Genomic DNA, 18681 nt, shown 5'->3' with positions numbered 1-18681 from the left:
CATTCCCCACCAGCTGGTGCCAGTCAGCTAAAAGAATTTACTACAAGTTCATCCAGTCATGTGTAGATGTAGTTTTAGATTTATGTCTAATCTGTTGAGACTTTATTCCCGCTCCCTCCACTGGGCCAAGCGGGACGTCGTGGGCCAACGGTTAATGAAGGACGGGGTGTTTGATAACAATGTTAATTTAGTTCATTATCAGGGACAATGTTGAATAACGTTATCTTGCTCAGTAATGATCTAGCTATTAGAGCTCTGTCGAAGTGTTGAAGACACAAGTGTTGTTTCTGGATGGGGCCCCAGATTGGTGGTATGCAGCAGGGAGGGGTCGGGACAACAGTTGCTGCATGTGGAGGGCACACTGACAGCAATATCAAGGACAGAGGCCACCGGTATAAAGCTTTTATTGGCACCCTCAAATCTCACTTTTACTCTCAATGTCATTAATGTGCTGCAGCCTCTCAGAAATAATCTACTCTACTAGAAGAATTTACTCAAGTACCGTCCTTAAGTACTATTTTGAGGTACTTGTGCTTTACTTGAGTATGCTATGTTATACTTATGTACTTCTATTCCACTTTTCAGAGGAAATATTGTAGTTTTTACTCCACTACATTTATTTGACAGCTGTACTTCACAGATTTAGGTAGGGTTAGGATATGGACGTTAACTTCACTGACTAGCGAGTCACGCGACTCACAGGACTGACAATACCGATGAATCACGAGACTAACAACTGATGTGACAAAATAAGTAAACAATACTTTTAGTTTCACACGGGACACGAACAGTGGTCTCCTGGTTGAAATTCTTGTGTATGTTTCACCCATCCATCACCCTTACTGTCCGCCCTGAGCGGACTCTCACACTCTTAATACTATGTCACTTGCTCTGACCGTCGAATAATGCCGCGGATGGGTTTATATTGAAGTTAGTTGAAAGCCCAGTTCGTCACATACTGTCGCTAAAGGTTGCCTCCGTGCGACGGTTTCCAATGCCGAGGGGCGCTGCCCAATCGGCAGTATTTGACGAGTTGGGAGTGAGAACTGGTTGTTACCACAGGTTTTGCAGCCGGCAGCTCACGCTACTGCAGTGTTGGAAATGGAGGAGTGAGAGGAGGGGTACTTAGATGGTTGCAATCTGCAACCACACCACTAGATGTCACCAAACCCTACACATTGTACCATTAGAACATGATACGTTTATAAAATAAAACACATTGTTCAGATTAAATCAGTGATTTCTAACCTTTTTGGCTTGTGGCCACCCTAACAGAAAGTCAGTGACTTGTTGGGAGCCCTTTATAAAATTATCCAGTAAAAAGAAAAGCTGTGTTTTTTTCTTCTTTCCTCTCCCCTTAATCATCTCCAGACCTCTCAGATGTATATTGTGACCATTTGGGGGGGCCCAACCCCTAGGTTGGGAACCACTGGACTAAAATACTCAACTGTATATGAAGTAGTTAAAACTAGCTAACAGTAAAATGCTGTTTACGTATTGATACATCAGTTATAATATAATTATGTATACTATATATCACTCACTGGGAACAGATACTTTACTTTGATACTTTAAGTACATTTTGCTGATAATACTTTACTTAAGTATGAGTTTAATGCAGGACTTTTACTTGTAATGGAGTATATTTCCATTAGTATATTGGTACTTTTATCTGCCATGGCTTTGTATGAGTGTCTCTGCTGCCTTGCAAAGACAAACAGCATTAAACTACTAAAGGTCATGACTCAAACTTAAAAACAAATTATATCTATAATTGCTATTAAATGACTTAACTCTGCTTGATTACTGTTAAATCTTTTATTCAGTTTGCTGTTACTCTTCTCAGTCGATTGTTTGAATTTTGATAGTGATAAAACAAATTAAAATAAACCATATTTCTATAAATATCCATGACATTATTGCACAACCACCTCCTTTATACTTAATAAAAGTGGATATACTGTCATAATAAACCTCACGTGGTAAAGCAGTGCATGTGTGGTCTGTATTCAGAGATATAGTAGTCAGAGCTATTAAAGATTAGATTTTCTCTTTCTGTGCCAAAACATGAACACACACACACACACACACACGCAGGTTGAACTGACCTCCACAAAGCTGATAAATTTAGGCAGCTATTTAAAATGGGGACACCGCTCACTCACTCACGCAAGCATGTTGAGATCAGTTTCTTACAGTGGCTACATTAAAACAGCAGGTGTTAAATCATGAGCGCCATTAATCAACGTCACCAACCATCCATGTGAAGACCTTTTCAACCCCTTAAACACATCAGGCATTGATACAGAATACACAATATGTACCTGCTCTGAAAATAACCGTTGCCGTGTGAAAGATAAGTTGAAGAGCAACACAGCAAATCTTCCATCTTGGATTTGAAGGTAAAAAAAAAACCCTCAAATCATCAAAACAACTATCAATTATGAATCCCTCGACCCAAACAGTTCCAGAAACAATGCACTGTCAGTGTAAATGTCCTCCTTTCAAAATAAGTAAAAGTACTTTAAGCAATGTGTACTTAAAGTATTAATTGTAAAAAGTATTTATTCTGCTGTGCCTAACGGTGATGAATTTATTATTTATCATATAGTTATTACTGATGCATTTACTTGTAAGCATGATGTTACTGATGTAGTTGGTTGAAGTGGAGATCATTTTAAATATCTTGCATTCTGTTGGGTAGAAATCTATAACAATGTATTTCATAATATGAAGATGATATTAGTAGTGTAAGTACCATGAAATTGATGTACTTAAGGAGAGTAGTTCCAAGTACTTCCAAGTTGTACATACTTTGCGTATAAAGTGCTTCAGTAAATTAGTTACTTTCCATCACCGGTCATTACAAACTCAAATATTGTTCAAACCCACAAAACCTTATTTTATGTGCATTATATTCGTCTTCAGTTTGAAGATTTCATCGAATGTAAAAAATCATATATCTTCAATGAGGAGTTGAAACAAGCTAAAATATATATGAATATATATACAATACTGTCAGCCTGTGGATTTATTATCACTTTTCCAAATCTTAAAACTACTTGTCAGAACTGTATGTAAATATATTATCTGTTTGCTTTATTACAACAATGATAAAAGACAACATTAGAAAGATGATGAACATATATGATTGCTCTGGATTTTGTAATATATTGTGAATTGTTGAATACATTCATAATATCCAGTATGATATGATTGTGTTTCCTGCAGGATCGTGCCATCTAGCAGCGCCGGTGACTCTCTGATACCGACTCCTGAGCCGTCTGCAGCTTCTGAGTGGGAACTGGAGAAGTTTGAGAGCTTGAACACCTGCTGTGAAGCAGTCACCAGCAGCCAGACACCGCACTTCTCCAGGTCTCCCAGCCCTCAAGGGTTTCATAAATCAAAGGGTCAGAGGTCATCTTTGGATTTGAAAGTGTCATATATGTGAGCTAGTTTACTGGATGTTAGGGATTAGAGTGTTACCCTAAACCACCGATAATGACAATTCACTTAAGGAGGATAAATAATCACTGAGAGTATTTAGTTCTCTTTCACTGACCTGCTGGTGAAGGATTCAACAGGTTTACCAATTTATAAATATAACACATTTAAAGAAGCGCATTCATATTAAAATGTAGCCTAAAGGATATGATAGAAGAAACCCTTCCATAATGTTTCATGATAAAGGAACAGTGGGAAACATTTAGGGGGATCTATTGGCAGAAAATTGTTGTGTTTTCATTACCTTAGAATGAGTCATTTATATCTACATCGGGAGCGAGTCTTCTCCACGGAGCCGGCCGCCATGTTTCTACAGTAGCCCAGAACGGACAAATCAAACACTGGCTCTAGAGAGGACCATTCGCGCTTTCACGTTGGCCACCGTAGCTCTCTTATATGCTTGGCACACAGGAGTTTTAGTTGGTTGCAATCTGCAGCCGCAGCGCTAGATGCTGCCAAATCCTACACACTGCACCTTTAATAAAGTTACATTTATTTATATAAAATGAATTAAAAAATGAATTAAAAAAATCACAAATGATTATTACATTTTACCAAATAGTTAGGATAAACACCACCAAAATGGATTATATTTTACAACCAGGCAACCCACATTTTGTTCTAATTAATAGCTTGTAATTGATGTAATTATTATTAATTAAAAGAACTCTGAACTAAGCTGTTGTACAACCTATAAACCCTTATAAAAGGGACCTTATTAGAAAGTGGTTTTAATTTATTTTAAAGTCTGTGAAACTGAAGTTAGAGCGTCTTTAGCTTCCGTACAGTGACGTATATTTCTCAGTGAAACAGAATATTTGAGCGGTGTACAGTTACAGAGGGATTTAAATCTAATCCTTTGCATTTGATTGGACCGCTAAAAAGTGGGCGGGCTGTTGTCGCTAAAAGTTGCAGATTGATTGATGGATGGATGTTATGATATCATTGTTTGAAATTGGTTGGTTCTCGCTTACATAAGCACACATCATATTTTGTTTTACAGGAAGAAACGATTGGATTTTGATATAAAAATAAGAAGCAATAGGCTTTTTGGCCTTTTTTGGCATATTAATGTTAAATAGGTGTACGATATGACCGGGGATGTGATCTAAATGGGTTAAAAATGCATTTTTCATTTCATCTTGACCTTTAGAGTTTTACAACATTATTAGGCTAACGCTGAATTCACACCTGGCAGCTGCGAAGTGCGTCTCGCCGCAATAATTATATTTTTCTGCGGCCAGGAGGCGTGTTCATGTGTTTTAGGCGGGAAGAAATTCTTTGTAACAAACGGTCGCAGCACGCTGAGCTTGGAGCGGTCAATACAGCTTTTCATAGACATTACATGGCAGCTCGCCGCAGGCCGCACTTCGCCACTGCTCTGGTGTGAATTCAGTGTAAATCAGTTTTTTGACAGCTAGCACAGTCTTTACGTTTTACCAAGCGACAAGCACACTCACACTATATCTGAATTTTTCTAGTTCTTGATACGACCATCGGATGGCACTGAAGTAAAAACAAATCCTATAAGGGAGAGAATTTGTGCTGTAGCTGAATATAAAGTATCTGCACATACTGTATGCAGAGTAAATATTACCATGCCATATAGTGCAATAATACCAAGTTACTATTACTGTCCCATTACTATTAAGTCTGAGTACTGGTATAATAATTATTACTGGATAGCAGAATCACCACACACCAAGTCCCTAAACATATGTTATACTGTATATTGTGAGCCTATTTGTGTGTTTGGTCTGCAGTCATTACTTACTTCTTTATGTATTTTATGCTTTCAGTTACGGTAATTTTATGTTCATAAATTATACTCTTCAGGATCAACTTTTTAAAAAATGTTTTATTTATTTATTTAGTGAAACAAGACAGGACATGTCAGACTAGACAAGACGGAATTTAATACATTGGGTGACACGACAGGAGGATTAACACTACAGTGTAAAATAGAAGAAAAAAAAAAAAAGCAATGGTACAGAGAAGGTGCCAGGCAGTCTGTTGTGAGGGATTCCTGTGTTTATTTTAAAACTTTATCTACCAATAAAGGATGCCACTGACATCACAGCAGGAGCACTCAGATTCATTTATGGTGATATAAAAATGTTTGATCACAAGTAGTCTTGTTTCACTTGACACAAAACCAGATTCATTACCACTGCACAGACATCCCAACCATGTGCAAAATGTCATAAGATGGTGATGGTTGTCTAGAAAGAAACAGCAAAGAGCTGTTTGCCGTGGCGTCCTCTGGTTTCAGCTTGCACGTGTCCTGAGTGTTTCAGGGATACTCTAGCCTAAAAACAGCAATGCTAGATGCGGAGCTGTCACAAGCAATGCCAGCAATGGCAGACACGTACGGTTGCCCCCTTCTGGCAATGGGTATTTGGTTTCACTCATGCTCATAAACTAGTGGTCCTCCGGCAAAGGTCAGCACCTTGTTAGGGCCTGCTGAGACAACTAACAACCTTATTGTTTAGTGAATACTTCTCTCTATGAATAATGGCACAATGTGGCATTCAGAGCAAAGATAATCTAGTTAATTCTATACCTTTAGGGTCATGATTGTGGATTGCAAATCCAAAGAATCAAGTGAAACCAAGTGTCTTCATAATTTGTTTATACACCATTTAAAACAAAACATTTTATTATTTATCATATTTATACTTTATTGATGTCAATCTAATACATTTAACTCTTACCATTCCCCCCTTTTTTTATAGGGATAGTGGTAGATAAAAGGTCAACAGTAAGTGTCACATTGAAGTGGTGTACATCATCTGAAAGCTGGCAACCTGAAGATTAATTTGAGATGAGCACTGTGTGTCAAGTTTCTCTAGTCATTAATCAGAAATAAAAATGTATTAGTTAAAATATATTGTGAAAGTGTATAAGAGCTAAGAACATTATGGTGGAAGTATATGATGGTCATTCCCCATGCTCTGTCATGTCTCATAAGTTGTTGCAGCAATTTTTGGGTTGATACCATTTGTTACACAGATTTGGTGCTGAATTTAACCATTTTTACCACTTGAGAATTGATAAAAAAAATGCTCAATAATCCCTCCAAAATACCACATTAATAGACCAAGACCTTGAGGAACATCATAGAAAAAGCCATGCTGTGATTTGGTTTCAAAAACTTTTGACATTTGGAGATTTCTGCAAGAATTGCATTTTTCAGTGATTGGATGGTGAGCATTTCTGTTCTGGGAACTGCTCAGAAAAAAAACCTTATTGGCAATCTATCTAGGAAAGCCATCCATCCTCTGAATGCCAAAGTTCTCTAGTCTGTGGCTGTAAAGTTTCATGAGGCTGTGATTATCCTAGAGGTCACCACAGGTCATTTTATACAGGGAGGTCAAGTTTCAAAAAATGGTGTCACTACAATGAAATGGCTACTATGGAGACTAAAATCATCACGCATGAATACAATTGAGCTCATTGGATCCACAAGAGTCTCAGCTTTACAGTGATACACAATGTATGTAATTCCAAGACTGTTTAGTGACCCCAGTATGCAGAAATATTCAACCACACCATTTTAGAATAGACGAAAATAACACATTTATACTGCATGCAAAAAAATGCATTTGATTATCATAAAGTGGGCATGTCTGTAAAGAGGAGACTCGTGGGTACCCATAGAACCCATTTTCATTCACATATCTTGAGGTCAGAGGTCAAGGGACCCCTTTGAAAATGGACATGCCAGTTTTTCCTCGCCAAAATTTAGCATAACTTTGGAGCGTTATTTAGCGTTCCTCCTGAGAGATGCAAAATGTTTTGTTCTCACTCAGGATAGAACTTCACTTCAGTTTCAGTAAAGGAAAAGTGGTATCAGACTATAGGCCTATTGTTGCTCCACATGATGGCTTAAATAATTGTGTTTGCTTCTGTGGCTTCTTCAAATGAGTTTATTAAGATGAGAGGCTTCTCTTTACTGGGTGATCGATGTAAATCACCTGACCGTTCTTTATTGATTTTAAAAGGTTCAAGTAAGACTTTAATAAAGATTCACATTCATTGTATACCAGAAGAAATGCACAACAAAGGCGACCCCCTGATTCATTTTGTCCTCTTGCAAATGTAACACCATATTGCTGGAATTTATTGAGCAATTGGGGTGTGTTAAAAATAGCCAAAGGGATTTGGATGCTTGGTATGATAGTTTGTGTGTCTACAGCCTCGAATAAATGTGTGAAGAGGAAATACGAGTCTTTCATTGCATAGCGATACTTTCAAACCCATAATCCACAACAATTTTGTTATTAAATTAATGAATTGAAAGTTTAAAGTGAAAGTACGCATAGAGGTTAAGATAGAAAATGGGGGAATGGACTTATATTACAAAAATGGGAAAGGACTTTTCATTTTTGTTTTCTATTTGTGACAATTCATTTAATGATGTTTTTTTTTTTTAAGGAAATAACGGGTTTAAAAGAGGTAATGGAATCTGAAATGAAAGGTGATGTAAATAATGGTAACATGTTTTTGCTAATTTTTCTATCTGAGAGGTTAACATGTAATAGATAATAGCAAACTGAAAAAAAGCTTCTGGGGCTGAAGAATATTTTGTGAAAGAGCAAGTGGTAAAATAACCTATAATTTTGTAATGGAATGAAATGTTTGTACACTGCAACTGTATTTTTGGTGCCTTGTAAACCCCATGAGGGTTTGGCACTTTGTGTGTACGACACAAAAATAAAGTAAATCAATCAAGTAGAACTCAAAAGAACAATTCCAACAGATATTAATCACATAAAAACTCAAAACTACAAAAGAGCTGATTACTTGTTATTTGTTAAAACAGAAATCTGTAACTTGTTCAGACTTTTGGAGTTTTGATTATCAGCAGCTGCCCTCTAGTGGTATAACAGCACACATAGAGCACCACTACAGCACTCAGACAGTTGGAAGTTATATATAGATACCAGAGAAAACAGTAAGTTAGAGGACAATATTTGACAAGGAGGATGTCTTTGAGGCGTTATAGAGTGAACAATGATGATATAATTTACAGTCTGCATTAATTAATGCATTTTCCTCTTTATTTCTATCCTCTTTCACTAATGAAGTCAAAATGATGCAGAATGTGTCACGTGATAAAGTGTGCACGTAAAATGTGTTAATGCTCTCCATGGTGCTGAATGTTGTAGGATTTTTGTGCTTCAGTATCGTTTTTGGTGTTGCATTGATTTCCCCACCTTGAATATAAGATAAGATAAGATAGAACTTTATCAATCCCGAAGGAAATTCTTGTGCCAGAGATTGCTCAAAAATACAACAAAATTACAACAAGTTCAAGTGTATAAAATACAAGTGTATGAAATAAAAAAAGTACTATTTCTAGCACTAGTGCCTAAAAGAACAACATATACATAACAATATGTATAAATCTACCGGGTCGGGATCCCATGCGCGCTCGCTCGCATATGCACGCTCGCTTGTGGCCGGAGTCTCTCCTCCTCTGCCTGCTTGCCTTCACTCCTCACTTCGCGCGTTCTCGCTGTCTCGCTCCACCTCTACACGTGAACGCGCGCTCACTCCACACTGCAGAAGAGTTAGTTTAGCTCTGAGAATATCTAGCGAATGTACAGTGGACGTTTGTGCAGAAATAAATGCTGCAGCTCCTCCAGACCAACAGAGGTTTCCCGTGTCTTGTGAAGTGACGGGGCTCTGCAGCGTGAAATGTTATCGTCTCTGACCAAAACTCCGGTGTCTCCCTGCGGGCGCAGTCGGGAGACGATAACGTTTCTCTTCCTGCTTCAGCCCCGGCATCGACCCGCTTTCCCTGCTTCAGCCCCGGAGGCTGTAGCAGGAAAAGTCAACACTACGATCAGCATTGATTCATGGAGAGACCATCGTCTGGTCAGCTAACATTACTGCCAAGCAGGTGAAATATAGAGTGATATTGTGGTTTTAGCTGATGTGTGTCGCCTCAGTGTTGAGCGATGCTCGTTCATGTCTATTGAGAGCGAACAAGCACCCCGACGCTGACTTTCGTTGACTTAACGGCCACAGGTGTCGCTGTTAACAAGCATTACTGATTCTTACAAATAGTCCCTTTAATGTATTTTCCTCTTTATTGTTATCCTCTTTCACTAATGAAGTCAAAATGATGCAGAATGTGTCACGTGATAAAGTGTGCGAGTAAAAATGTGTTCATGCTCTCCATGGTGCTGAATTCTATAGGATGTTTGTGCTTTAGTATCGTTTTTTGGTGTTGCATTGATTTCCCCACCTTGAATATCACTTTAAAATGATGTTTTATGACATAAATTCATTTAATAACTAAATATATAGATACGCTCGAGTTATTTTTTCAACTAATTAGCTTTACTATTGTGATTACTCGACGCTTTTGTTTTTTCTCCTCTCACTGTCCGAAACCTGTCAGCCTTCCGGGATGCAGCTGCAGCCGTGTCAGCCTGTGTCAGGGCTTTCCTCCTCCTCCACTGCTGCGTGTTGATGTCGCCCAGGCGGGTAAAACGCTGCTGCTGCTGCTGCTAACACCGACCACAGCCTCCTTTACTAGTATTAATACCCAGGCAGCAAACATGACATCTGCTCAGCAGTGGCTTCTGGTCGGTTTGGCACTTCTGTGTGTTTCTGGATCAGCTGAATCTAAAAGGGTTTTCAAATGTCCTTCAGGATGCTCCTGCACCAAGGAGACCATCATCTGCGTCGGCACTTTACAGATCCCCAGGACTATACCCAGTGAGATCAACTCACTGTGAGTAACACCTTGTATTTCTGGATTATCTCTTCAGTAAAATCAATTCAAGGAGACAATTTTGTTTGTTACTCGGTGCTTCCCTGCAGAGTTGGTGTGTGTGTGTGTGTGTGTGTGTGTGTGTCTGACACAGAGTGTTAAAATGTCCCAAGACTTTGATTTGTGTGTGTTTTCCTCCCAACAGGAGCATGGTAAATGGATCTATCTCGGAAATTACAGAGGGAATGTTTTCACTTATGCCTTCTCTTCAGCTGCTGTAAGTGAAACTGTCATTGATTCATTGACCAAAGGCTTAGTAGTGCAGACAGTGCAACACACACAACAAAAAGTAGATGGATTATTATTATTAATAATAATATTAATAATAATAATAATAATGCTCATTAGCTGTTTTTTCTTTTTAGAAAAGAAGCAAACATTTTAGCAGAAGTTTTCATTTTTAGTTTACTCAATTGTTTTTTTTCTTTCCATTGCAGACTTCTAAATGCAAATTCTTTGACAACAATCAAGGATGATGCTTTCTCTGGCCTTCCACATCTGGAATATCTGTGAGTATTATTTAATAAATTACTGCTCGCTTAATGTAAAATGTCAAATGACATAATGATTTTTGTTTATTGTTTTGTTATTTTCTTTAACATTGTTGTTTTTTGCACAACTATTCACAATTAGATGCATAACAGTTAACTGGAATAAACCACATAATAATTATGCTGAAGGACAGTATTACATCATGCTGTAAATAGAACTGCAGATCATTTCTCCTCCTCCAGCCCCACCCCTCCATCCACCCATCTCAATCTCCAAAACCCTATAATTTACCCATCCATTATATTCTGACATGTTTTCTACAGATTTATCCATCAGACATGATAAAATATCTGGCATTATGCACGACTTTTGTTTCTTATACTCGTATTTTGCTTTGATAAACCTCTATTTTTATGACAGATTCATTGAAGGGAACAAGATTGAAACGATCACCAAAAATGCCTTACGAGGTCTGCGAGATTTGACTCATCTGTAAGTCTGCTGTCATTCTCTTTATGCAGCATCTGCAACACTGACACCTTATTACACCTACAGTATAATAAACTACCTTTATCACAAAGAGACTGATAAATTACAACAATGTACATTTTTTTCTGGTCTCCCTGTGTTTCTGGTTTAGATCGCTTGCCAACAACAAGATGAGGTTTCTGCCAAGAGATCTCTTTTTTGACTTGGATTCATTGCTGGAACTGTGAGTAAGCAGTTGTGGCGTCAGCAGTGTGTGTGTGTGTGTCGTCTTTTTCCATACTGCACTCCTAAGTGAAGCTGACTCAGGTTGTGTTCTGTGTTTGGCAGCATTAAACCCCACAAGAATGATACGGATAGCACAAATATTAAGCTTCTGTCTTTGTTCTCTATCGTGCATTACATTTTTCTTTTATTTGCAGCTGTTTTTAGTATCTTTTTAAATATATTTTAGTAACAAATTGTTCTTACAATGATGCAAAATTGGAAGAACAGCCTATTTTGTAACATAAACTGTAGCTAAATGACTCATGTATGTATCAAACAATCACCCACAACACTTCATTATCAAGCTAAACCAATTACTGTATATTCTGGTTCTTGAGAAGTTGAAATTTGGAAGATTTTTATCCTGCAGCATTATTATGTGGACTATCATGGAGTAGGTATAAGTTTGAATTGTGCTTTGTTTTGTCAAATACATCTTACTGCACTGTCTTGAGCCTTTGTTGAATCCCATTTGTCTCAAGCTTTTCCTCTGATGAATATAAAACATATGACTTGTTTGTATTGTTCAGTAAATGTGTCTAAGCTGATTCTGTTATATCATACACCAGGGATCTGCGAGGCAACTCATTCCAGTGCATTTGTGAGAACAAGTGGCTGATGATGTGGCTGAAAAACACAAACGCCACAGTATCAGATGTCTTCTGCGCAGGCCCCAGTGACATGAAGGGCAAGCGGCTCAACGACCTTCCTATTCCCCCGGGCGAGTGCATCTCCACAGGTAAAATGACATGAGCACCATCAAAGGCAGTTATGAATAGTCAATGGCTCAGCTAAAGATGCCGGGATATAAAAAGAATGAAATAAATCAATAAAACTGTTAAATAATTCAACAGGACACTAACATGCACTCAAAAACAAACAAGCAGACTCCAGGCCTGTTAACATGTACATACATACATACATACTGTATGTACATACATACATACATACATACTGTATGGCTAAAATTAGAAACTTCAACAGAAGAAAGACAAGATCTACCTTACTTTTCTTTTTTAATTTCAAATGTATTTGAATATTAAATCTTCAGCATACCATTGTGGTGGAGCTATTCATATAAATACTTTTCCACGCCATGTTATCAGATTATTAGTAGATAAAAAACATAATGTCATTCTATGTGCATTTTTTTTTTAATTATCAAAAATAGTTTATTTCTGTATTTTGTCTACCATTTCTGTGCTTGTTTTGTTTTAATTTAAAATCAGACAATGAGAAACAAAATATTACAATGTAAGTTGAGTGTTTAGTGACACAAATACACTTCAAATCATTGCATAACACTGATTTAGCATACTATAATTAAAAATAAACCATAAAACTACCATAACAATGTTATAAAGTATGCTATATACAAATTAAATATTAAACGATAAAATAAATAATTAAAAGTAAAATATACTATTAAACTACAGGAATAATGATAAAAGGTATGCTATATTAAAATCAATTATTAAACAATTAAATAATTAATAAATAAATATAAATAAAATGTACTATATAACTAAACGAATAATATTAGAAATTATGCTACATTAAACTCAAATATTAAACAATAAAATAAATAAATAAAAAATAAACTATGATTTTGATGACTCATCCAGGTGAAAAATGTGATTGAAGCAGTGAGGTTTTATATGTCGGCTCTTTCACTTTGTCAGCAGACTAGTAGCTTCTGTTTCTATCTGCATCTCACAGACTTTGTGCGTCATCAGTCCATTCCCATTCAGTCCATGTCAGCGGACATCTTCTCCTTCAAAGAGGACATCTACGTGGCGATGGCTGCCCCCAACTCCAACAGCTGTGTGGTGATGGAGTGGGATCACATTGAAATGAATTTCAGGAAATTTGACAATATAACAGGTTTGATAACACACTCTCAAAGTCTTTTTTAAAGTATCAGTCTGATGATATTCTGTATTTTTGTTATAGTCATAAAATCTCATGAAAAGATCAAAACCAACAATGAATTGATCCAAGTTGAAACAAGTTTTGCCAGTTGGTGCTCTGGGTGACATTTTACTTCATTACAATGAACATGGGCACTGTAGTTTATTTTGAGTCAATCCCACGAACACCATCCTGGTGCTTTAAATACTGTCAAGAGCACCAAATATGTATTAATGCTTGGCTTAAAATAGTCTCCAACAAATTCACTTTTTACTCCTGTTTGAGAAACGTTTGCTAAAACTACAGTGCCCAGCTGTTTTTGGAAATGATTTCCCCTTTTTAAAACATGAAATAAAAATATTGAAGACCTTTTTTTTTTTTTAAACATTTACATCTTCATTAGGAACCATACACAGTATATAAAGATGAACGATATGACAGCAACCCCAAAAGTGAAGCCAAATCATCTGGATCGCCCCCTGGTGGCTGGTTGCAGTATAGGTCATAAATCCCGCCCCTCCATGTTAGCGGATGGGACATGGGCCAAACTGAAAAGTCAAAGTACACGTGAAATACATTTGTCTCAAAGATGGTTTCTGTCATTTTAAGGAGTTCTTATCACGCTGATGGATGTTCAAGTGTTCCTTTTTCAGATAAGTTTTGTTTTGAGTAGGTATTTGATGGTATAAAAAGGGGGTGAGATGTCATTGACAGCTGCTCTGAGTGAAGTAATCCCTCTCTCGTATGTAACTTTGCCTTTTCATAACCGTCACGAGTCTGTGTAATAGAACATGTGTTAATTTGATCATAAATGTAGTGATAGAGATATTATGGTTAGTTGTTGCGTGTCACTAGCCAAACAGCTACCGTAGTGCTAACGTAGCAGCTAGGTGGTTCCGGTAACAAGCCGCGGCCGTGCTCGGCTCGTGATTAGCTCGGGCGGGTGTGTGGGCGGGACCTTGGTACCTCGGCTCCAGCCCCCCGATCCTACTGTGCAGACTCTGGCTCCAAATGACAATCTCAAGATGGCAGTTCCCGTATCCGGATATTTTGGCTTCACTTTTGTACAGTGGGAGGAAGCGTAGAGGCGTTGTCCATCCATACATATGTAGTCTATAGTAGGAACCAATGGGCTCGGGGCTATAGACAACCTGGGGGAAGTCGAAAGTAATGAGGGACGGACTAACTCGTTGTTGGTTTTGGTGTTTTCACAGGATTTGTTGACAATAACAGAAATAAAATATCTTTTAAGGTTAATTTAAGAGAACAAATTTATAATTAAATTATTGTTTTAGTGTCAGTTAATGATCAACTACAATGTCATTTCCTGTGTTGTATTACCACTCACATCTTTTTTTAATCCTTACAGGGAAGTCTGTTGTCGGATGCAAGTCGGTTCTGATCGACGACCATGTCTTGATAATTGTTACACAGCTCTTTGGTGGCTCCCACATTTACAAGTTTGATGATCGGCAAAACAAGTTCACAAAGTTTCAAACTATTGAGGTTTTCAACATCTCAAAGCCAAATGACATTGAGGTCTTCAAAATGGATGGTGAGTGGTACTTTGTGATTGTGGACAGCTCCAAGGCAGGTTTGTCTACTCTGTACAAGTGGATGGACAAACCAGACCGCAATGAAACCGGTTTCTACTCCTACCAGTTCCTCCACGAGTGGTTTCGTGATACAGATGCTGAGTATGTCGAGTCGGACGGAAAGTCCTACCTCATCTTGACCAGTCGCTCTCAGTCACCCGTCATCTACCTGTGGAACAAGAGCACCCTGAAGTTCATATTTCACAGTGAAATCACAAACGTCGACGACGTGGTGGCGGTCAAAGCTTTCCGGGTGGAGGATGAGTTGTATCTGGCCATGACTTGCTACATCGGCGACTCCAAAATCCTCAAGTGGACCAACAAGCAGTTCACTGAGGTGCAGGCCTTGCCTTCTCGAGGAGCGATGATCCTCCAGCCTTTCATCTTCACAGACAAGCACTACCTAGCTCTCGGCAGCGATTATTCTTTCACACAAATATACCTCTGGGACACGGAGAGCAAAACCTTCCACAAGTTCAAGGACATTTACGTGCAGTCGCCCCGATCCTTCATAGCAGTGACCACCGACCGAAGGAATTTCATCTTTTCTTCCAGCTTCAAGGGCAAAACGATGGTTTTTGAGAATATAATGGTAGATTTAAGCTTATAATGCCGAGCAATTTAATGACTAATCATAGTATGAGTCATTCAGATCAATATTTGCGTGTATGCTACAAAGGAGTCTCAAATGCTGTATATCTTTCTTATGCAATTAGATATATCGTTCTTGGTTTGAGACAAACATCTTTGGCAAGTTTCTGCAGCTCATATGCATTTTTTGCAATTATGGAGGTATGATATGGTATGATAAGTCCCAAGAAGTTAACTGGAAAATGAAGGCTGACAGAAATATTTTAAAAATGGCAACCTTTGAAATGAAAACAGCATGAAGATAATGGCATACTAGATATTATCTTAAGAGGTGTTATCGTAATTCTGTCAAGCAAACAATGGCCAAGTCAAAGGGTGTCCATTCTGGCCACAGCTGGCATAAACTAGTAAGAACTAGTAGTAAGAAACCTACCCATTAATGGTTATATAAAATATAAAGACCATTATGATTCTTTATGGTGCACCTGTAATGTTGGTGCTCATTTAAAAGAGAAAAATCTGAGATAGTTAGTATTTGGCTTGTGGCTCTGAGTCTGCACCACTCCACACAGAACAAAACACGGATTTCTGGGCCACCACAAAGTGAACAGTCAAGGTGTCAGTATGCTCGAAAAGCTGTTTACAGCAGCCACACTTAGAGGCAGGGTGAAAAGCGTGCTTTCGTAGAGCGGGGCAAGATGCCATAACTGTCACACACTTTCAGACAGTCTCTCCTCTGGAGGGTATTCATGGTGTTGCACTCGGTTGTACACACAAAAAGTAACACAACTAATTGTGTTTGAAATGAAAAAGAGAGCTCAAACCCGCCTTACTTTGTCACTTCCTTTTGGGAAATTACAGAAATTGTTGGATGTTTCTAAAAAAAAAAATGTAGAAGTTGGAAAGGTGTGTGTGTGGGGAGTTTAGAGCACCCTAAAATGCTTTAAACTCTGTGGGTGAAGTGATTAGTTTGAGACTGGAACAAGTCAGTAAAAGTTTTGAAGCCATCTCAACTGTCATGACTAATGATTTAAACGTGCATGAAACAGAGATTTTCTCCAAAAATACAGCTGAATGTATATTATGAGCTTAAGCCTAACTGCACCGCATTTATAACACGCTACTGTATTAACAGAGTGCCTGATTAGTGTCAAAACTAAACCTAATTTACTCCTGATTCCTATGCAAAATGTATAATACTGATTGTTGCTCTGAATTACAATCACGAGGTTAACTGTGTGACTTGAAATTACATTTACATGGTCTTAATACACAACCGTGTGCTCTTTTCTTTACTGATCTTTTTATACTTTTCATGTATTGTACAGATTTAATTACAGTCCGTTTGGCTTGGAATATAAATCTTTTTCACACACATAAAAATGGCATGATGTGCCGTGGTCTTTATAGATGGTCAAATATCTTAAAGTCACAAAATGCTAACGAGATCTAGCATAAGCAATATGTTTTTGTTAGCATTTCCGATTTCTTGGGAAAAAAACCAAAACAACCTTCTATCTATCTTCATGTCCTACCTACAGTAGCAATGAGGTATATTTATATTTACTACGCTACACCGACAGCCTTCAGTCTTATGTAAGAATGAGTTTGTGTAAATGCATTAAAGAACATTTAACCACATGTACTGTATTCATCTGTTTTCTTCTTTCTTGACAGATGCACAAACTGAATTGTGTCCATAAAGCAAAGACAAAGTGCCTCAGACAGCATGTTTGAAATTGATAGTGTTGTCAGCATCTGGCATCTGAGACAGCGTTTTCTTTCAACTGCAACAGAGGACAAATGACAAAATCATATAGTTTATGTAAGAGAACAAGAAGACACATCATCTGTTATTATTGTTATTCAATGTTGAGGGATGATGTGTGAATGATGCCATTTTAAAAGTATCTTGAGATAAACTCTTGTCAACTCTCTCCCCACACTGCTGCCAAGTAGCCTGCATATGTTTTCTGTTATGTACAATCAACAGAAGCTTGGAAATTATGAAACGCACAAACTGAATTATTGTACTCTCTGTCAGAATTGTACACACTATGAGACGAGAGCATTTCTTTCAATCTCAGTGTGTGAAATTTATACAGTCACACTCAAAGAAATGAGGCAACAAAACATGAGACACCTCTGCCCTCCTCGCCCCAATCACTGATGTCACAGAATAAGGGGTCATAGGTCAAATGGCTGATCAAACCACTTATATTTATTTACAGGTGTTATTAATTGCAGCTTCATGAATTTATTAAATGTCTGGTTTGCATATGAGTCAACTAAGACAACAAACCTTAAACCTTAGGTAAAATTATATAATTGTCTATTTATTCATGATTACTAACTTCATATTTTCCTAGTTAATTTCATATAATTAGTTTTGAAAAATGTGGGTCACCAAACAGAGATTTATTATTATTATTATTATTATTATTATTATTATTAATAATAATATTAATATTATTATTGATGAACTACCATTCAGTCCGTAGTTCCCAATTCTTTTTTCAATAAACGTTATTTTGAATTTGTAAACAATACAAAGAACAATTAAATCAACACATAGGTAAACAATACATATAAAGGAAATAAAGGGATAAATAAAAACAAACATAAAAAATAAAATTAATTAATTAATTAAAAAAAGTACCATAAAACACAAAAGATGTCAGGGGTTAATATAAATAAATAAATAATAGTAGCTCAAGTAAAAACATTAAAATGGGAGCACAAACTCACCGTTTTACTAGCATTTTTGTTTTTTGCAGAAGATATTGTCTTAATATATAGTTCCATTTCTTTTTTGAAAACATTAAAGTGAGTAGTATAAAATGCAAACTTTGCGATAATGATAATGGGATTGATTAGAAATAATTCTCTCTCATATATTGTGTTGAACCTTAAAAAAACAAAAAAATACATTTATAAAAAAAAAACATTCATATATATATATATATATATATATATATATATACATTTATAAAATAATAATAATTAAAATACATTTATAAAAAAATAAAAAAATAAAATACATACAAT

General features: G+C 37.1%; 1 protein-coding gene across 1 annotated transcript; it reads left to right on the top strand.

Annotated features, from left to right (window-relative positions):
- Positions 1 to 9874: 9874 nt before the first annotated feature.
- LOC141764630 (leucine-rich repeat LGI family member 2-like) lies at positions 9875 to 17266 on the top strand. Its single transcript, XM_074629966.1, has 8 exons — positions 9875 to 10252; positions 10437 to 10508; positions 10729 to 10800; positions 11204 to 11275; positions 11424 to 11495; positions 12106 to 12275; positions 13256 to 13420; positions 14817 to 17266. Exons 1-8 carry the CDS (start codon positions 10077 to 10079, stop codon positions 15650 to 15652), a joined length of 1635 nt encoding a protein of 544 aa, XP_074486067.1. The 5' UTR covers positions 9875 to 10076; the 3' UTR covers positions 15653 to 17266.
- The last annotated feature ends 1415 nt before the right edge of the window (positions 17267 to 18681 follow it).

Source organism: Sebastes fasciatus, chromosome 3 (genome assembly GCF_043250625.1).
Source record: "Sebastes fasciatus isolate fSebFas1 chromosome 3, fSebFas1.pri, whole genome shotgun sequence".
NCBI classification, from domain to species: Eukaryota; Metazoa; Chordata; class Actinopteri; order Perciformes; family Sebastidae; genus Sebastes; species Sebastes fasciatus.
Note: the sequence above shows the minus strand (reverse complement) of the source record. Positions and strands in the feature narration are given on the sequence as shown.